Genomic DNA, 22,635 nt, shown 5'->3' on the forward strand with positions numbered 1-22,635 from the left:
AAGAAACAGACAAAAGCAGAGATGGCTATTGCTATATTAAAATGTAAATGTTACAGTTTGAATTTTCTAGTGAGTTTTTGAGTTCAGTGCTTTACATAACATTTTGTCCTAATCTTGCTTGCTGTCAGAGATGTTTCATGGTTGTGCAATTGCTGCAGTCAAGAATGCCAATTTGCATTCCAGGAGTGTCATTTGATTACTTTTATCTACACAGCTCGAAGACCAGCCCAGACCTCTCATTTCATCTTGCCATGTCACGAGTCAGTGCTGTGTCCTCTTTTCAAAAATCTGCCTGATTTAGACAAGAAAGAAAAGTACTTTCATGTTGCAGCCGCAGTCCCCTGCTAACTTGTCAGCAGCAGGATATGATTCACTTGGGCCCAGAAGAATGGTAGAGAGATGAGGGTTAGGCGGTTCAATAAGCCTATGGACAGGTAGTGTGTGACATCCCAAGAGAGCTTAAATTAATGAAGAACAGGTCTGCTTAGTTCTTCATACTATGACCTGGTGCTGTCCCCATAGTTTTCTCATTTGATCTTTCCCAGCGAATTGATTTTTCCTAGTACTTTTTTGGCTTCCAAGTTAGTCCTTGTGGGACTGAAATTAGCAGAGCAACTTAAGTTGGATAATACAGCTGTTCAGAAAAGAAGAAATTGGACACTAGCTCATAGAGGGGGAGGGGGAAGTAAGGTATTCTTTCTGTGTTTACTGAGAATTCCTTTTATTTTTAATACTACAGTTTTATTTTCAAAAATGTCACAATTGCCATATGACTTTGGAACTTTGCTTTCTCATTTAATAAAGTTTGTACCAATGGTCCATTGCACACCGCATTAAATGTGTATCATTTAAATAAAACAAACATGCTTGCAGCATAGACTGCAGGTTTGTTTTGGTGTTTGTCAGTTGAACTTGCTTGTTAGAAATGATTTGCTAGTCTGTAATGAGGCTTTTCCAGTTGTTGTAAGACATTTAAAATATCAATTGCACATGCCAACTGCATTATTTATAGCCTGCTAAATAACTGTAATTCTGTAGTATCCAGTACTGAAATGCAGTGGAGATTAAACAATAAGAGCCATTACAAATTGTATGTGTAAATATTATGGTAGGTGAAAATACAGTCAGCAAATTACCACTGGCATTACTGGTTTTCTGGAAAACCAGCGTATGCCAACAAATTTATTTTAACTGACATTCTGTACTTAAAATCTGGGTTCTAAATAGGGCTATAGTATTATCTGTCAGGTTTCTTTACATCATTTTGCACTTGGTAATTGGATGGTGGAATGGAGGTGTGTCTGTCTGTGTGTGTATGTGTGTTTCAATGCATACATAGCTCGGTTGTCAAACAATGTAAGATTTCAAACCAGAATTTGGTAAATAAAGTGTAAGTTGGAAATGATTAAGAGGGTCTTTAGTATGCTGCACAAGAGTAAGCAATATTTAACTTCCTGTATTTCACAGCAGATGTTCTCACATATAATCCACATCCTCTCAAGTTGTAGAATTAAAAACACTGCTGAATGGAAACAAGAACACATATTATGTAAGGGAAATACTGCTCTCACTTTCTCTCTCAGTATTACTTTTGAAAATGGAAAGAAACTGTAAAGGATCATTGGTCAGTTAAGCTCCTCTGGAGAGCTAGAGGGAGCTTCTGGATTTTATTAGATATGCCATAGGTAAGAAAAAGGGAAAAAATATTCTGAATAAGGGAGGGCTGATTACCATCATTTTTTTTTCAGAGCCAAAGATCTAGAAATTAGACTTCGAGGTGGCTTTATTCTGTGTTATGCCTCTGTATATCAGTAGGATTTGTGGCTGACTACAGATCTTGTGAATTTCAAACAAAGCAGAAATGACCAACAGCAAAGCAATTACATTAAAACAAGTCCAAGTAAAACACTGGATTTTGTACAAAAACCAAATTTATTTTTCTTTCGTCTCATAGATGGGCGTTTCTGGCAGTGTCCCTTTCCCTTTTGCACTTTGGACACTGTCACTACAATGTGAAGTCTTTTCATTGCTGAATGTGGTTTAATGAGAGTCCTGACTCTCACTATGCAGGTTTGCAAAAAACTTTTTATTTAGTGATTTAATTTAATTTCATGTTTACTGTTAGTATGTGTTAAGAAAAAAATGTACATGTCTGGGAATACAAAAGGTTCCTCATAAAATACAAAACAAATAGAGTATACCTGCCATTTTGGAAATGTGTATCACTTCCTAATCTAGCCAGGAATTTTTACTTAATTTGGAAGAATAGTATGTAACATGCCTTCGTAAAAAGCATATGTCTAAATCTTGTATTCTGTGTCAGTTTCATCCCACCTAAATTCTGACTTATCTTTTTTGAAAATGCATTGATCATAATTGCTGCTTGGTTTTCATATGGCAGCTTTTATAAGTATTACTTTGGACAAACTTATTTACCTTATATACTTGTATTATCCAGCGAGATAAAGTACCGGATTTGTCTCCTTTATCTCTCACACAGTAGCTCTTATTATGTGCTGTGCTAGTAAAACCCTTTATTTGTTGATTATTAGAATCTTAGTACACTCAGGAGTTCTGCTGTAATTTAATGTAGTTGTTCAAAGAGGTTCTCTCATTTAGAATCTTCCCATAATACTCTCACCTCATGTTATAAATATGTATATTTTGTATTCCAGATAGATATGTAAATACATTCTTTATTCCGGGTAAATCAAGGATTTTGAGAGAACTCTTTTCATCTGCAGCATCTATTTCAGTACTTTTTTCTTGAAATATTTTATGTAAAAAGAACTCACACAAATTCAGGTAACAATAAGATTTGCTTCTGATTTGTTACTTTAGTTTCTTTAATTTTTTTCATGTCCTACTATGTAGGTAAATCACATTTTTGTAGAAAACTATAAAAAGCTAGAGAAGTTTTAAAACCACGCTGGGCATTGCAATTTTTTTTTTTCATTATGAAAACCAGAATGTTCATAATGCTGATTGTAAGTCATGAGCCAAGTGAAATCAAAATGCCATAAGCTAACCACTAAAGTTTTTAAGTCACCATGGTCTGGTGCACCGTCTAGAAGTTCAGCTATGTTTTTGCAGAGTATTGCAATTGGTTAGGTCTACTGTTCTGCTGCATATAAAACTGTAGAAGTTAGGTCTGTCAGAAAATCTTCAGCTATGGGACATTTTAAAAGCTATGCAAAGCATATTATTAACTGTTATCAGCTGTAAAAGAAACTGGATGTATGTACAACACCCGTCATGCTGTCAGCTGGAATCACACTGAATTAGTGTTGCAACTTTATTATATTTGTCAAATATGTATTATTTTGGAACTTTTGATTTGTGCTCTTAGTCAATGCTCTTTACTGTTGAATACAAATATGTAACAGCAAACAAAAAACATTTTTCCCTTTTTGTGACCTGACATTTGCCAAAGTGCCCCATGCTGAAATTTCTTTTCAGTATCTTTTTTTTTCTTCCGAAGCCAGACATGTACCCAGACACAAAAGCCTTTGTGTATAGCAAGCTGTTTTAAATATTGTGACTTGATGATGTGCTGTCCTTTCTCGGCTTGAGCCAAGGATCTCTGCTCAGTGTCTGTGGATTACCAAGTCCCTTCTTTATTGTACCTCTTGTCAGCTATTCCTATTCATTTAACCTTTCATTAGTGTCTGTGCAGCTTCACTGTCTGGAAAGGCAAGTAGAAACCTAAAGGCCTACTGTCACAGTTATTAGATTTCTCGGTTACATCCCAGCAACCATAAAGGAGTAAGAGTCAACACTATTGTCATGCATGCTGCTATCCTGGGGTGCAACTCTTCTGTGCATGTCAAGGACATGTGCCACATGTTGATAATGCATCCCGGAGATAAATGCACAACATGGGGGATATACCAAGGCTGGCACTAATGAGCTTCGTAGGAGTTATTGCAAAGATAAGCAGTTGTGAAGGAATTTCTCTTAAAACGGTAAAGAGATGGATTTTCACTAAGTGTTGCCAAGGCTTGCTTGCAAGGTACTTGTCAACCATTTTAGTTTCGTTTAAGTGCCATTTACAAAGAAAAAAATGTTTTCTGTGATTTAAAAATGTGTTGCTTTTCACTTTTTAAGCTGCCAGGCTAAAGTGTACTTGAAATTGCCCTCAATAACACATCTTATGACTATTGTTTCTACTTATTTGTTTTTGGATCAAAACCTGCAAATCTTTTACATTACTTGAAAAAAAAATTGCAAATACTAATTGCAATACATTTTGAAATATTCCTCTTAGTAAAGCTCAAAATTTCACTCGTGATTTTGTAAAAGCATAATAATGATCTTTTATAAGGCATAAATTTGGATGAGTATATCTAGGTGCATCTAAGTAGTTTATTCTACATTTGCTACCCAAAGAGCCAAAATTACTAGTTGTGACACAACTTCCTCATTCTACTGAGACATGCCCTCCATTTGATCCAGTGCCATATTCACATACATGTTGCTTCTGAAGTGTCTGGAGGCCCGTCTTAGCCTGTTAACCTAATCTAACTGCTTTCTGAGCTCTCAGTTTATGTAATAGCAAAAAATACATGCTTATTCCGGACTTCCCCAGAGTTGATCTTTTAGAATGCATTTTAGTTATGTTTTTATTAGTAGCATTTTAACAGTTTTTTGTATAACTTCATATGTCTTTCATAAGGAGATTTTGGCCAAAACAAAATTAAACCTATAGATTCATAGTTCGGATATAATTTTAATAGTTCTTCTTTGTTCTGTGTAGAACATTAGGATCCCATACTGCTCCTATTCACAACAAGGTTTGAAGTGGGAATAAAGCCACTGAAATCAGTGCAGTTAAAGTTTTAGGAATCTGTTGAATAAAGTCTGGTCACTTCCTTTGCACTTTTCATTGCATGCTAAGAGGATTTTGAAGATGATAAATCTAGTGGGCTACAGGAAAATTCTTTAAAACGTACTTATTTCAGATAAATATTTTGGATTAACATAATCTGAAAGTATGAGAGGTTATAGTTTGTTAATAGGAATTCTGTGCTTTCTAGTTCTTTATATTTTTGTTATTAAAGAAGTAAAGCCTGACTGCACCTTTTGCTTTAATTCAGAACATAGAATCCAAAGTGACCAGCAGTATAATAGCTGATTGTAGGAACAAGTGCATCCAAAGAAAAATATGTTCAAGAGAAAATTCAGCAAAAATAGTCTTTTTAGTTTTCTTGTTCAAACACTGGAAACATTTGTAATGCTGATACTTAATTCTGCTTTCTTGAAATTAGAAGAGAAGCTGTTGTATTTTGTGATTTGAATTTGACAAATATTCAAATGAAAAAGAATCTTGAGACATGATCTGGAACAAATATAAAAGTGCTCTTAGTTTAAAAGATCTTTTCATTACTAGACTGATTTTAGCTTTGATGAGTCTAAAACTTACTACATGGTTTCCAAATCAAAGATGAAAGGGCCAGTTAGGAATCAAATAAATTTTCTTGTTGAAATGTAGCATTTGATATTTGAAGGATGTGCTCAGCATGATAAACTACTTCTCTTTACTATAACTAGCCTGGTGACTTTTTTTTTTGCAATGAAACTACTTTGAAACTGAATTGAGGTATAATAAATTTAACATAAATTAATTTGGAACTCCTGATTAGTACCATTTTTGAACTAAGGGAAATATTTTCCTGAAAGTGCTTTATCGCCCTTTATTGTTAAGGCATGTAACATTTCATTGCTAAGTAATTACTTTTGTAGTTGTTTTGATAGGCTCTTGACTCTTGCAGTTGAGTTCATAGACTCTTACTGGCCTAACTCCATTGACTTTGTTGTGGCAGTGTGTCAACTTTATTAAAGATGGGTTTTTTTATTCATCTCACTGTGCAGTTGCAGGTATATTCCTAATACAAATCCAATGGGCATATACCCCATCTATATGTTTGAAAAGTTATTATTATGGACAGTAAATTATAGTCTACAATACAGTTCAGCAGTGTTTTTTTTACTGTTCTGATGCCAATTATATGCTTCTAAAAGTCTGCTGATAATACTTAGCTTTCCAGAATGAGATTCTGTACAGAATCCTAGAGAGCATTTTGGAAAGTGTTTTGCTGTTCTGATAGAGAGGCAAAGAATTAGGAAAAAAAAAAGCAAATACTACATAAGTAAAAGTGCACACTTTCAACTTTTGTGGTAGGCTATGACTGTATTTCAGTTAGCAGCTGTAATTTGAGCCAGCTTTTGAAGATACCTTATTTCTGATATCTCATGAAATGTGCCTGATCAAAATAAATGACACTACAAGCCACTTGGCTAAGTGATTATATAAGCAATGTGGAGAGGCTGAATAATTTATGTTTTTCAGTACACAAACTGGCATTAAGATTTTCCTCCCACTTTGGTGGAAATCTTATAAAGCAATGTGTAAAATCATGTATGTTATGTAACTAAAACCTTCTAAGTGAATTTAAGTCTAAGCTAAAGTAATTCACATGGTAAGACAGAAATAAAGTGAGTAGAACAGGCAGTAATATCAGATAAGTGATGTGTGATTTAAAGGTTTCTATTTGTTTACTTAAACTATGCTTATTTATTAACTTTTGCCATTGGAATGTAAGTTACAGTCTTCTCTAATTCCTCTTATCTACATGTAACTCGTACTAGTTTGTATATCGATTTTTATTTTATTTATCAGCTGGTATACTTAAGGGATTTGTGATATCAGATGATTCTTCATAAGCAAGAATTTCTTCAATTCCTGAGCAGACACTTTTGCAATGATGGAGTCAGTTTGACAGTAGCAAGGATGGAAGTGGTCTACTGGTTCTTTGTGATTTTTGCTTGGGAGTGAGAAAATGGGAAGAAACTGTTCTCCATCTCTTGCAGATTGATGGACAGCCTTTGTGAATACTCTAGTAGTAGTCTTTTAAAAATAAGAGGTGCATAATAGGCTCTGTGATGCTGGTGAGAGCAGGGAAGGAGGTGGATGAGACTGATAGTATAATGCTGGAAGAACCTGTCAGGCTTCCCTCACTAGTCACCCTAGCAGCAGGATAAGAGGCTTGCGTCTTTCCAGCTATGCACAACTTTACTGTTCCCACGTGTTACTTGTATGTGGAATTTAATGGTACTTTTTCTGCTAAATGATTCACAGGTGTGGGAAATGTGGTGGAATGAGTTTTGTATAATTTGTGAGTTCCGTGCAGTACTTGGAAGCTTCTAGGCTCTACAGAGGATTTGTGAGTTTGTTAGATAAACCTGTGGAACACAGAGGCAGTTACTGTCTTCCCATTGTCAAAAAAAAAAAAAAAAAAATCACTCTTCTCATGTAACAGTTACCACACTCACAAAGAACCTAATTACAGTAGATCAAACAGTTTAAAGAGAGAAACTCTGTGAGTGGTGGAGTGAAGAGAGCTACTCTTGTTAAGCCTCAGGGATGTGAGGGATACAGCTATTCACCTTCAGATTTCAGTTTTATTCAGTCAGTTTTTAGGATTGTTTTTGCTCCTGTTGTGAAAAGTTTATAACAAAGGACCACAAATTTAGCTCATAACAAGAAAAATCATAAAATCATAGAATGGTTTGGGTTGGAAGGGACTCTGAAGTTGTCTAGTTCCAACCCCCCACCTCCAACATGGGCAGGGACGCCTCTCAGTAGACCAGACTGCTAAAAACCCCATCCAACCTGGCCTTGAACACTTTCAGGCATAGAACATCCACACATTTCCATGCTGTTTCAGTGCCTCACCACTCCACAGTAAAGAATTTCTCCTTAATACCTAATCTAAACCTATTCACTTTCATTTAGAAGCCATTCCTCTAACATTTCTATGTGAAAAGTCTCTCTTAATCTTTCTTGTAAGCTCCCTTCAGGTATTGGAAGGAAGACCACAATTAGCTCACCTCAAAGCCTTCTTCTTCCCAGGCTGATCTATCCTAATTCTACCAGCCATTCCTCAAAGGAGAGATGCTCCATCCCTATAATGAAGGGCCTTGTTGGCCCTCCTTTGGACATGCTCCAACAGGTCCATGTCCATCCTGTGGTGGGACTCCAGAGCTGGATGCAGCCCTGCAGGTGGGGTCTTACCAGAACAGAGGGGAAGAATCCCCTCCCTGGCCCTGCTGCCCACGCTGCTTTGGACAGAGCCCAGAATACAGTTGGTTTCTTGAAATGCAAGCACACATTGCCAGTTTATGTCCAGCTTTTCTTCCCTGTAAGCTCCCCCAAGTCACTCTCCTCAAAGCTGCTCTCTTTCCTTAATTCTCCAGCCTGTGTTAGTACCAGGGCTTGCCCTGGCCCTGGTGCAGCACTTTACTCTTGGCCTTGCTGAACCTAATGAGATTGCCATGGACTTGCTCCTCAAGTTTGTCCAGGACCCCGTGGATGGCATCTTGGCCTTCAGGTGCATCAATCAGACCACTCAGCTTGGTGTCATCTTCAAACTTGGTGGTGATGCACTTGATTCCCCTGTGTGTGCCATTGATTGAAGTCATTGATTTAGTGAATGAAGATATTAAATAACACTGGTCCCAGTACAGTCTCTTGAGGCACACCACTTGTCACTGGTGTCCATTGGGATGCTGAGCCCTTGACCACTGCCCTCTGAAGACACTCATCCACCTTATTCACCTTATCCACTTTATCCACCAATCAGTCCATCCACCAAATCCGTATCTCTTCAATTAAGAGAAAAGGATACTGGGAAATAGTGGGAAATAGTGTCAGAGGCCTTATTGCATCCATAGCCCTTCCCTTGTGCATTAATGTAGTCACTCATCATAGAAGGCCACTGGGTTGGTCAGGCTAGATTTTCCCATGATGGAGCAGTGGAGGTTGTCTCAAAAATCACCTCCCTGAGCTCCCTGTGCCTTAGCAGAGCTTCTGGGAAGGATCTGTTCCATGATCTTCCCAGGCAGAGAGGGAAGATGACAGGACAGGCATTGCCAGGGTCTTCCTTTCTGGACTTTTAAACATGGGTTCAATGTTTCCCCCTTTCCAGTCACCTGAGACTTCCTCTGACTACCATGACTTTTCAAATATGAAGACTGGCTTAGCAACTACATCAGTCAATTTCCTTATCACTATGGGATGCAGCTCATCAGGTCCCATAGAATTATGCATGATTATGTTCCTCAGATGGTCACAAACTTGATCTTCTCTTAAAGTGGGAAGATCTTTTCTCCCACAGTCCCTGTTTTGAGATCCATCCACTCAAAAAGTGCAAGAGAGGTTGCCAGTGAAGACTGAGCCAAAAAGTTGTTGAGCACTTCAGCCTTCTCCTCATCCATTGCTACCAGTTTTCCAGCTTGCTTTTCAGAATAGGTATACCTTCTCTGACCTTCCCACTCTGGTTAACATACCTGTAGAAGCCTTGGTGATTCTTTGTGTGCCTTGCCAAGGAGGAGAAACTGCACTTTCATCTTGGTCTTCTTCACCCCATCTCTTCTCAGGAAGAAGACCTGTCCCTGCTTCACTGCCACTGCATTTCCTTCCTGCCCTTTCATTTGGTCAAGCTTTCCCTATTCTGCCATACCATCTCTTGCCTTGTTTGCCAGAATTCTTGTTCCTGGGGATTTCTAAGTCTTATGCTCTATGAAAGACTTTATTAAAGATCCGCCAGCTCTGTTCTGCTTCCTTATCCCTGAAGGCAGTTTGCCAGAGGGTCCAGTAATGGGATTCATCCCACCAAGTTTCAGGAATGGCATCTTGGTCATAACTTTCTAGCAGCATGGTGGCTTCCAGCTCCTCCTGTTTGTTGCCCATAATACCTGCATTGGTGTGGAGGCACTTGAGACGGATTGTTGGCCAAGTAACCTTCTTTGCAAGTAACCTTAGCACCCCTAAATTTCTTTGAGATATTTCTCTGGTGTCTCCCTGTTGCTCATTACTGCCTTTGAAATTGCAGTAAGACTCCTTAAGACACCAAATGTGTTCCAGTATGCTAGCACATTTGAGACTCACTGACAGAGGGTCCTTGCTAGTACTAAATATGTATGGGTTTTTTTTTGTTTTACATATTGAAAGAATGATTTTGATTTGCTGTTTAAATTTAATGCAAATTTATTCCAAGAAGCAGTTTAATAATTTGTTATGAACTGACCAGTGGCCAGTATAGGAAGATGAGCTGCAGATGGAGTGGAAGGAAAAACTTGCAGAAAACCTGTTGCAACTTTCCTCTTTGTGTATGTGTATATATGTATCTATACAATACATTATGATATTGCATACACAGTGTTTCCTTATAAATTCATTATGTATATAAATATGCACAAAAATTACATACCTATACTCATACAGATTGTATGCACGCAGTACATACATGCATACATACATGCATTCAGATATTCCCCCCACGTCTGGGGCTCTGCATCCAGTTCTGGGATCCTCAGTGCAAGAGAGACATGGAACTACTGGAGCAGGTCAAGTGGAGAGTGGCAAAGATGGGGACTGCAGCATCTGTTTATCGGGAAAGGCTGCAGGAACTGGGCCTGTTCAGCCTTGAGAAGGGACATCTGTGTGGGGACCTCATCGATGCATAGGGAAGGTGTCAAAATTACGGATTCAGGTTCTGCTCGGTGCTGCCTAGGAATAGGACAAGGGAGAATAAGACAAAAATGATGCACAGGAAGTTCTACCTGAACATGAGGAAGAAATTCTTTACTGTGCAATGACTGAGCAATGGCACAGATTGCCCATAAATGTTATGGAGTCTCCCTGTTTGCATTAGGATGCAAATCTGTGCCATGTACTCTGAGATGACCTTGCTTGAGCAGGCAGGTTAGAGCACATGACCTCTTTGGTGGTCCCTTCCAACCTTACCAATCAATTTTGTGATTTTGATTCAGATATACATACATACTAATGCTTTATGTTTTTTCTGGACTGGAATTTTTGCTACCAGGAAAGCTTTTTGGCTAGTTCTTGTTCTTGAGTACGAGTAAGATATATATCAATTCTAAAAAATTGTCTGTGAAAATGACTGTACTGTTGAAAGGGAAACCAACTATCCCTTTAATCTTAGGAGTAAATTCTAGCAAACACTAGTTTCTCTTTGGAGTTTTGTATTTCTTATTTTATTTTCATTATTCTCCAGCTTCCTTATCTGTTCTGTATATTGTAAACCCTCTTTCTCAGCCTTCTCAGTGAATTTTCTTTGAGATATAGAGTAATCTTATTCTGTGATTTGAATATGTTTCCACAGTCGTTACTTAAACCAGAGCCAGTATTGTGATCCTGTCTTATAGTATTATATAATACAGTATATTAGATTTTATCTCTCTCTATATAATTATTATATTACAGTAATGATAATGAGACCTGCTAATGACCAAGCCTCTGATAGATCTCTAATTCTATGAAGGACCAACTCTTGTGGATGTTTTGTCTTGAAATCACTGTTGAATGGGATTTGTAAAAGAATCCTTGTAGATTTTTTGCCTAATTTCAGGATCTCCTCTCCTTTAAGTAATCTGATGACTTCTATTTATGATGGCAATATTTCATGAAAAGGATAACATTATGCCCTTCTAATACATTATAAAAAAGAATGACCAAAACTGGTCTGGCATTACATTGACTTGCAGAAGAGGATCTTTATTCCTTTTATCCTGGGATCTATTGCTATTATAAAAGTACATTGAAATACACTGTGTTTATATTGCCTTGGGAACATTTTCATATGCTGTATGTTTGGTTAGTTTTTGTTATGTTATAGAAAGTACCTCTGTATTTTCTGTGAAAAAGCTTCAGGACTGTGAAAATTTTAGGAACTTATTGTTCCTAGTAAGACAGTCTTGGGAAAATTAATATTTAAAACTGAGGCTACACATAAAATAATGGGAAATATCAGGTGTTGACAAGATATAGTGCCACAGTGGGAAAAAGCAGAGAGGTTAATAAGTTATGTGAAGGATAATGGAAGCTCAGCTGAAATTTCGTCATGCTACTTAACAGATAGCTTCTTTTACTACCATTCATGTAATTGCAGTATTGCCTGTCACGGGGATAGGTATGCAAAGGGAGACAAGTGTTATTGAAATTGATTTGAGGCAAGATTGGTGACTTTGAGGTATTAGATAATTTCAGTGGAAGTACTTAGTGTTCTGTTTGATGGTTTGTGCTTTACTCATGGTTGGCCCTCAGTACTTAAAAATCTGTCTTATCAAGCTTATTGAAATTTCATCCCAAAATTTCAAGAATATATGTTGCAAACTTGAATTATAGATCTAAGCCAGGTATTATTCTAGGACCTTACTCATAAAGAAACATGGCATATATTGTGACAGTTCAGGAGTGAACAGACTTCATTTGGAGTTTATTTAATAGAGTGAAGTGATGAAACAGATCCCCCTCAGCAAGGTAGTCAGTATCAAATCTCATATTGACTTGAAAAAGCAATTTGTACTTGTAGTCGTTTGTACTATCCTGATAATATAGAGTTTACCTCACTTTCAGTGCTGGTAAGTCTAAGTGATGTGTGCCACAAGCTAACTCATAGAACCTGATTGTATCCTGGTCACCTGATGGTCCTTTCTTTGTGTAATTGTTTTCTAGTAGTTCATGGGTGTTTTGCCTTTGGCTTTCATGACTTTAGTGTCCATTCATAATTATCAGAGCTGGAAAACAGTAGGGCCATGGTATTAGCATTGTGTTCTGAAGGGATCATAGTAGCTTGAATCATGGTATATTTTCAAGAGGCTTTTTTAATGTCATGCTAAAGACAGGCACTCCATGAATAGTACCTGAGTCACCATACTAATTATCCAAAACCTCATAGAACTGAGGAAAAAACATTGTTTGGAACAGAAGTCCAATAATCCTAGTGTGGCAACTTGTAAGAACTGAAATAGGTGAGCAATTTTATTGTAAGTGATAGTTGCAGAGTTAAAAACCCCTCAACTGAATACATATCATTAAATGTATGGTCTGCGTAATGCTATCATCTGTAGCATATGTTGATTGTGAAGAAAGAAAATGTGGATAACAATGTAATTCTGTAGTATACTGTAATATTTGAAAAATACAAGTCTCTCTTAAATAGACCAAAATCTATGAATGAACTTTATAGTCACAGACTACTGGGTTGTAAGGAACCTCACAGATCATCTGGTCCAACCTTTCTTAGCAAAAACTTGGTCTAGTTTATTAGTGCAATGCTTCATGTTATTATGTGCTTTTCTGAGGTGCACTGTAGCTCTGGAGTGCACTGAATTGTAGTATCTTTGTATTTATTCATACTAGCATTATGCTGTTACTTACTTATAGCACTTGAAATGCAGCAGTGCCTTTTGAATGTAGGATCAATGCCCACAAAGTATGCAAGATAGTCTTTCTACCTCTTGAGATGAAACTAGTTTTTGAAAACTATTGTTTTGTTTGTAAGATTGAGAAGTAAAGGTCTAGTTGCTGGGGCAGACACAATTTAGAGAAGGCTAACACAAGTTCATACTTTTGGGTGTACCCACATGCTGCCAACTTTGTTTCTTGCTTCCCCAAAATTAGTTTATTTTGCTTCTTGTTGTATTCATGAATTGAACTCGTGCTGAATGTGGCCCACCCAGATACTGTGCAGGTTGTTGCGAAAACTGTTTCTTGGATGATATGAAAATACTAGTTTTAACTGAGGAAGACTTTTATGGTTTAATCTTAAGTACTGTGTTAGCCCTATTACCACAATTGTAGTCAACGAACAAACATTTCTCTTTCAGCTTCAGAAGGAATAGGCAACTGATACTGTGTGCTCTTCATATCTTTAAAAAAATTATTTCTTTCCTCTTATGAACTTCATATGTGATATCACAGGCACACTGTTTCCAAGTATTCGGCAAGGGCCGGGTTTTTTGTTAAGTATCTGAAGCAGGGAAAAGAGAGTTATTGTCAGATTTTGTTTAGATAGAACATGGTATATGCTGACAAAAGAAATATTTCTGCCAGCAGTGCTGCATCAGCGCTCTAAGTAATGTTAATCTAAGAGGATAGAAGTAGCATTACTACATTCATTTTAGAAAGGCTGTGTGTTTTTTTGCTCAAAGTTTGTCTGAGGGTGTGAAATTAAAGATGTTATGCTCTTATGTTCTATAAGATAGTTACCAAAATTGATTATCTGGTTTATTTGTGTATTGAGAATATGTAAGCTGTTTTGTAAACCTAGGAAAACACAAAAAAATTACTACTATGTCTTATGAAAATTCTAGCTTAATTTCAGTCTGGAAAAGCCTATCAATTACTATTGTTTTAGCTTAAGGTGAACTTTCCAAGATATCTGCATCACAAATTTATGGACTTTGAATTTCTTTTAAAGAGATTCAGTGTTTCCTGTTACAAAAACTGTAATCATGGGCTTCCTTTTCAAAAAATTACCTTTAAAGTACTTGTTTGTAGGGAATATGGTAGAGCAAGACCATTTTAAACATCTGAGGAAGCTTATTTAAACTAGCTGAAGTCTAATTCTTTCTGTAGCATCAAACAAGACATCCATAAGTTTAATACATATGGACACAGCCATTTTATCTCATTTTGTGTCTTGTTGGTTGCTTAAATGAAAACATTTAGAAACTAGATACCTAATTGAACTTCTCAGAGCTCACTTATTCTGAAGTTAGTGCTAAAGGCCCTTCCAAACTGCTGCTTGAAAACATGTTGATGATACGTCTTTGACAATAATGTTAATTTCTCTTTTATTTTCTTTTTTTTTTTCTTTTCTAATGCCAAGATAAGTACTACTTGTATAATCCTTGCCTAATTTATTTTAGAATTGATAGAATTTGGTGTTTCATCCCAGATTTAAGATCCCATGCCCAAAGCCCATTAAAGAATTCTTCTTTGATTTATAAAAATGTTTTCTCATAATGTAGTCTTTAGGGAAGAATTACACCCTTTCACTGAAAGAAAAGAAATCATTCAAAGGATTGAGTTTCTTTTTCTTAATTTGTAATATAGCCTATTTTGGTGCTTCAGGGCAATATTTTTTTTTCTCTCCAGCTTATGAAGGGTGTTTCAGCTGAATATGTTCATACCTTTAAAAATCATTTGGTGTGAGAACTTTTTAAGTTACAGGGTGGTTTATTTTTTTTTCTATAATACACTATACCCTGCCTTTGAGCTTTCAATTTAAGTCTTCTGTCATATACTGCCAAAAACTTTGTTCAGAGCTCTGTCTGTGTTGAAACATGTATGCCTGTCCCAGTGTCATAACTAATTATATACCTTGTATGCCTACTTCTAGTAATTGGAAAGTAGACCTACCGCAGGATAAGTTTTCGTATTAGATTGTATCTTGGGGACATGTTGCAGAAATCAAGTTTCCACCAAGCAGCAACTTGAATTTGTAAACAGATATGACTGTTTTAAGTGCATCATCTCATGGTTGTTTCTTGAAATCTGTGTGTGTTTGTTTTAAACCTGGGGAGAAGGTGTTTTCGAATCGTACCTCTGCATGTGTAGTAATTGTAATTTACTTACTTTAATCACAGTATTCTGAAGAGTCTGTCTCCAGATGAAGGAATATGTCGCCATGCTGTCTTTCTGCAAATTTTGTTTGGTGGTTCTGAACTTGCAGAAAATGTGTCTGTACATAGTGCTTGGCTAAGTTCTGTTGGCCTGAAATACTGTTTTCAGTTCCTTACATTAAGAAAAGGAAAAAAAAAAATAAAAGGATCAGCATTTTTATCAGTAAGAAGGCATGGAATTTAGAGGGAAAAGCAGCTTTTCTTCCATCTTTTCCTTTGTAGAATCCTTCACTTGTGTTTTTTGATTATGTATACATATATGTGTCTTTGTGTGTCTATAACTTTTCCTAGGTACATGCAGAAGGAAAGGAGTCTTGCAGTTATGTGTAAGTTTTTTTTTTTCTTGTGCTTAGAGCTAGGCTAGCAAACAATGATTTATACACACCAACATGTATAAAATATGTTCTCCTTGTCCATGCCTGCTGAATAAAGACTTTGCCAGTCTTAAGTCTCAGAGCTTCACATGTAGTTACCATTAAAGTCTTAGGATCTTAGGACTGAGCATTTAATGCTAACAATAGATTACAGTATTGTCAGGTCTGCTTTTGGTCTTTGTTAAATTATGAGATCTCATTTTTATGGGAGTTCCATGGCTACTTGCTGTTGTGCATTAAAAATTGTTACTTTAATAGAGAATGTAGCATTGTTTTACTGAAACTACAACACTAGTGCTTGGATTTCTCCAAAATGCGTATTTAATTTTTTTTACATAATATTGTATATTTGGGTTTATTTATTATAATTATGATTGCTAAACAGGGAAACTTTTTTTTTTTTAATAAGGAAATGATTGGTTTGTCTCTCATTATGTGAAATTTAAGTTTGGGGTTTTTTCCAATTAAAGGTTTCTTAGACAACTTACAAGTTATGTAACCTTCTGTTTGTTAGTTCTGTGGCAAGAGAGCAGCATGATATTGTCAAATAAGGTTGTTACTTTGTGGTGTCTTTGAAATTAATGTGAATTAAATCATTTCCTTTGAAAGTTTTTGACAACAAAATGTTTGGTGTGCTTTTAAACATTTCCAGTGTCTTGTCAGGCAGTTTTGTCTTTCACTTTCCTCTCCACAGCTGGCATTTTTTAGACAGGCTCAGGGAAGGAGAAGACTGGGTCAGTCTGACCAGGGAAAGTATAATGTTGTCCCACATTCCAGTTTTATACATGTCACAACTGAGTTAATATTGCTTGCTAAGAAAGATTAGTGCACTGCAAGTAAGATCTTTCCGTGATTTTTAAACTTCAGTTTTCTTTTTCAAATTTATGCAAAAATTTAGCATCCTAATTTCTGCAGAAAAACAACAGATTATTTGCCAGTATAAAAAATCATACTTTATATACAGAATTTTGATGGTGTTTTTAAAAAAATACTAAGTTCAAACAAACTTAAAGAATTTTGCTCTCTTTCTTTTCTGTTCTTACAATCCTCTGCTTATATGTGGATTGGAAACATTTAATTTTGAAAATTAAGCCAGCTATTCCACTGATGTGAAAATTGGAAGTAGAGTTGTCTGAGAAACAAGTACATCTTACTCAGCCACTGAAGAATAAAGGAGGCTGGGTATTTTTCTATATCCCAGTCTAGGGACTCCATCTTCTGTATCTGTCATTCATTCTTCTCTTCACTGGCATGTCCTCTTTCCCTTTGCTTGCTGTAAAGGAAGAAGACGCTATCTTTGTCCCTATCTTTGAGTCACTCTGGATGTGATTGTTCGAGCTTTGTTTAAGACAGGCAAGGTATTTGTGATCTTCTCCCTAAACTTCTGAGTTTTAAGTCTATCTTTCCTCTACAATCTCTATTTCAAGGTTTCCAGAGCACTAGCAGTGAGGAATGGACATGGGAGTTTTCACTTCTGGTCACAGAAATCTTGTTGATGAAGACAACACTATGAGCAGTAGTGGTTACAGAGGGCTATGGAGCTATTGGTCTGAAGGGTCTGATATATTCTACATTGCTTCCATTCATTCAGAGTTTAGAGGCCTGTCATGCCACAAGGACTAAAATTCAAAGTACAAGTTCCAGATTGCTTAAAAATGAATGACCCTTGCCTGAAAGCTATTCCTGTTTGCTCACAAATCTGAGAGAGCTTTACAAGTCCTGACAATTAATATATTTCAAGATTTCTATACAGAAAATCAGAATGAAAGAATGAAACATCTAGTAGCAGTATTGGCAGAGTAAATGTCATTTGACAATAACAGAAACCTTTCTGTCAGTAAATTAACTGGTAGTTGACAGGAACATAAAACTATTAAACTCTCTAAAACAAGTAGAGAAATGCTGCTGGGGAAAAAAAAAACTGCTTTTGTTCCATGTAAAATAACAGGTTGCAAGAGAAGAAATTTGGCCTGTGGTTGGTGTTGTCTGTAACATGTAGTGGAACATGAATACCTGAATTATTTTGTCATTGTTCATGGGGCAGACCTTTACTGTTAAATTATTTAAATATTTAAATTATAAATCCAAAGAGTTGATAATATCCATTATTGCAATAAATAAATTTTTTCACTTCTTTTTGCTATTTCAAAGATAATTAGTAAGATGTGCAGTAATTGTTATTTCTGCTATAGTGCCTCTTCTTAGAGGAGAATAAGGCAAGGTCCTTTATGGAAAGGAGCACTCAGTTTAATTTGCACAAATATGGTTTGATTATGAGTTAAATGTCGAATGTCAAAATGGATTCAGGTAGAAGAACTGGGATTGACTTTTGTATTGTGGCTCTATTCCTTGACTTAGTTCTGGAGTTAAGAGCCTAGAAGAACCGAAGAAGCTCTTGCAGCACTGGTCTTATGAATATGGCACAAACAAAAATACAGATATGTTTTCCTAGAAGTTACTCAGTCTGCTGCTGGTTTCTCTCTGTTATCCATTGTCTCAGTTTTAAGTTTCTGAACATATTTTAATATACACAGAGGAAACTTCTATGTGTCAGCATCTGTTTTTAAACATTTTAACTTGTAGTGATTTACATTATTACTCCTCTCAGTGCAATTTTTAAAGCAAGTTTATTAGTTTTTAAATGTTTTATAACGCATACCAAAAAAAGTAGAGAAACTTTGAAACATTCTGACATCTTACTTGTCATTGTGTATTTACCTGGTATAAATATGAGGGCATATAATATCTGCTTCTAATGCACATGATAAAAACCTGGATGGAAAGATTGAAAGACCTGTGTGTATGGCAGTGCTATTGTCTTTTGCTCGTGTGCAATGTATTATTGAGTTACACCTCTTGAGAAGAGAACATTTTTAAGCTCCACAAAAAGCCGAATGACTTCTGTTGTGCAAAAATCTCTAAAACCAAAATCCCATCAAACTAGACACCCAGCATCTGGTTTTCATCTGTTCTGATTGTATCAAGAGGAAACAATCCCATGTAGATGAAGAGTTGTATTCACCATGAGTTAGGTCCCTAGTGTGATTGCAAGGATTGAAAAAACCATTATCCAGAACTTGTCCAACACAGTAACTGAATGTAATTTTTTTCCCCTTGGTTTTCTGGTATCACAGCTATACTACCTTCATTTTTCAAGAGCTTTGTTGAAGCTAAAATGATATATTTTTGTCCAGAATCATACACAGGGAGGTTATTCTTTGTATTATTCCATGAATATCACTATCATATTAGTAATCTCTCAAGAGATGAGGGTGGGTCTGATCCTCTCCATTAATACTTGTTCCACTTTCCCATTCCCAAAAATGCCTGTCAGACATGTGATACACTAGTAAAAATTCAGATGTGAAAAGACTCAGAAGCATGATTGGTGCTGTGTGAACTAGAAAGTAAGGATTCCAGAAACATGATAGATGGTGAAATGAAGCTCTTCCCCTGTGCAAAATGAAGTCCGTGGCTAATTTGGAGATAAGAAAACATCTGGTTCCATGAGAGATCAGAAGATCTTACTCTGAAGATCTGCAGAGGACTACAATATATCTTGTTCATATTTAGTATTTTGGAGTGCCTGAATTCCAGCTGCTTCCCCTCTGATAAATGATCTGTGAAAGAGCTATGAGCAAACTTCAGGTGTCAATAAGCAAAAGGCAGCAGGAAGAAACCAAATTAGTGACATGGAACATCTAATGGATTTATTTTAAATGAAAAAGTGCTTTCCTGAAGCCTTGATGTTTATATCAGTGGGGAATGAACTATACTAAATTCAATAGGTATGCATGCAGGAGCAAATGTCTTCACTGGTTTGAGTAGAAGAATAAAATTAAAGTCAGAGCAAATTAAAATAAAACCCATCCAACAACTAAATCATCCCTAAATCAATATAAAATACACCAAAGTAGAGTATTATGGCAAGTTTTATGTCAGTGCATTGATATAAATACAAATTTCTTTCCAGAACTTCAACAGAGATTGATATCTGTCCTTAGAACTTTGCCAAGCCATACCATATATGTTGCTTCTTAGAACCTGCATAGCCTTTTTGTGCTTTATGAATATCTGTATTCAGTAATGCCTGATGTGGACATGGCCACATTTTCTCGGAAGGTGTCAAGCAGATGAGTGTAACTTTTTGAATTGTAGTCCATATGAAAAAAGTAGCATATGGAATTAAGGATGCAACTAGCTTCCCAGTAGGCCTAATTGATGTTGCAAGAATGTAGACTTTTACTAGTCATGACTGTGGTTTCTGTACAAATGTTTCCTTCACCAGATAGAACCTTAGTGTAGTAGCATTTGTGTTCTCCTGTGCCCCTCAGCATGCTCAAGTGCTTCTTCTGAACTCTTAATTAAAATAGATGTTTTATTTGAAGTGTAATTTTTCTTCCTTTTCCTAACTAAACTTTGAATCAATTCATCTTTATGGGGTTTTTTATGAATAGTAAATGCATGTATGCCAAAATGGAAGAGGAGGAAAAAGGTAGGTTATCTGCAGAATGTCTGTACAAAGCAACTGAAATTCTTCCTGACATTCTAAACATTATCTGAAAGCTACTTTCAGTTAGGTGAAAATCCTTGGAAAAATTGTTTTCACATAGTAAACTTCACTTTCGTTATGAAGATGGTAGTGAGGTTACCAAAACATGCTCAAGTGTAACATAAAATATGTTAGCAGTATGGAACTGGAAGTCCAGACTTAAAGTTACTCTGAAACTTCCAATCATACTAATCCTATTTCACTAATTGAAAGACTTTTCCATTGCTTGTTAAAAGTAGAAATTATTGCCAATAATGACTGTGCAGGACAGGAGAAGTGCTTAGTAAGAAAATGCAACCTAGATAGATGGGTTCTGTGAATTGTTTAGGAAGGACTAATTTGCCCAATTGCAAAATGATACGTCGTACTTCCCTTGCCCTTTAATCAGTCCATGAGATGGTTATAACATTTGTTGATTTGATGAGTTAGCATTGGTTAAGGGCCAAACTCCCACCCTGCTGCTCAATTATTTCTTTGTTCCTGACTTCCGTACTCCCCACAAGAAGTGCAGGAGGATGAGTAATGGGAGGTTTTATCATCAGTCCATAACAGGTCTCTTCTGCTGTTCCATCTTCCTCACTGCTTTCCCTTGTTCCAGAATGGATGTTTTCATGTGCTGCAGACTTTCGGGAAAAAAAATCTCCAATCTGGCATCCCATGGGCCACAGTTCCTTCAAGAATTATCCATCTCTTCTGATCTGGGGCCCTCCACTATAGACCACATCATTGTCATCTGTTTCAGCATAATCTCCTTGAGCTGCAGGGCTATCTGACCCCTGGGACACCCCTTCTATCTCCTTCTCTGACTTTGGAGTTTGCTCTGCTTTTTTTCCTTCCCACTCTCCTATGTTTTGCCCTGTCTTAAGTATATTTTCCCTGAGGCACCACCATCTTCGCCGAGGGGCTCAGCTGTGTTCTGCAGTGGGTCCATTGGACAGGGCAGCCCTTGGTCTCTTCCTCACAGAGCCAGTCCTGCAACCTGTCCATCACCAGCACTTTCACAGCTACATCAGCACAACTGAGTAAGGCAATATGACAGTTGAGGCAATATGAAATAAAGTTTTATTTTTTTTTTACTTTTGCATTATGCTTACTTTTAAGATTGAGGATTTATAAACTATTACTGTTTTGTGGTGGTGTGTAAAGAGTTGGGGATTTTTTGTTTAAGTTTGAGTAATTCCTTCACTTGTGTGATTTACAAATTGGCTGCCCACACCAAGAGACTCTAAATTTGTCCCCAGAAATTGTGTATGTCTTTTTTTAAAAAACATTTTGATAATGGAATATGTGTGCAGCCAGGCATGTGTGTAAGCAACAAGATTTGTGGAGGTATGGTTTTCCTCACTTGAGACTTGGTTCACTTAGGACTTACATATCCTCACTTAGGACTTGATTCAGCCAGTTACTGGAATAGACACTCCAGGTGTAAGCATACACAGTCCCATTTCTACCCAGCAGAAGAGTTCTCTGATTAGAAGCAAAAGAACTGTTTGATGTAACTAAGATTATTTTAACTGCTGCAGTGAATGTAGGCTAAGTGAAGAAAAATTCCATGCTTAGTATCCAGTACTCCAGATTATACAAAAAATGATGTGGTTCCTTTCTATCTTACAGAATATGCAAGTCTATCCCATTAGGGCTGCATAGTATCTGGGGCCTTAAGGTCTTCTTACCATGATTCTAATTTAACATTAGACAATACGAGGCAAACAAAGTTATAAGACAGACTTTAAAAAAATTTATTCTAGTTGAGTTATGTATTTTTTTCTCTGATAGTCATCAACTAATAGAAGACTGTGTTCTTTTACATTGTTTGGCTTGCTGTTTGGCAATGTTTTGCTGTGTTTGCTTGAAAGGCAAAGAGTTTCCTGTGAAAGGCGCATTTTTGGCTGTCTGCAGTCGTTTCCCAATGAGGTCCCCTTATGTGGAAGATTATGTGGCAAGATCAGCAGTGATGCAACTTTGTCTTCTTGCCATACATCTATCCAAATGATTAGTTCTGTGGTTGTCTGGGTAATATTGTTAAACTATGCCTAAATATGGAAAGAGGGAATCCTACTGAAGATTTACTGATTTGCTGCTTATGAAGGCTAGTGTATCATGACTTTCATTACTGTTGACTGGTAATGTTTCTTTGTCATAAATTTGCTGATCTTTCACTCAAAAAGAGGCAATAACAAAACTTTTGGAACCTCTTTGTGTCAGCCATCTTGG

At 36.6% G+C, this 22,635-nt stretch overlaps 1 protein-coding gene across 7 annotated transcripts in view; it reads left to right on the forward strand.

The window, feature by feature from the left end:
• The window catches only part of BNC2 (basonuclin zinc finger protein 2), a 326,769-nt gene that overhangs the window by 3,562 nt on the left and 300,572 nt on the right, over positions 1–22,635 (forward strand). For 3 of the 7 annotated variants that reach the window (XM_068176974.1, XM_068176984.1, XM_068176981.1), the window contains exon 2: positions 17,297–17,385. The exons of the other annotated variants lie outside the window; for them this stretch is intronic. In XM_068176974.1, the coding sequence (XP_068033075.1) occupies positions 17,322–17,385 (64 nt within the window). In that variant the 5' untranslated portion in view covers positions 17,297–17,321. The remainder of the gene's footprint in view (positions 1–17,296; positions 17,386–22,635) is intronic. 7 annotated transcript variants of the gene reach the window in all.

Source organism: Anomalospiza imberbis, chromosome Z, assembly GCF_031753505.1.
Source record: "Anomalospiza imberbis isolate Cuckoo-Finch-1a 21T00152 chromosome Z, ASM3175350v1, whole genome shotgun sequence".
Lineage (NCBI taxonomy): Eukaryota > Metazoa > Chordata > Aves > Passeriformes > Viduidae > Anomalospiza > Anomalospiza imberbis.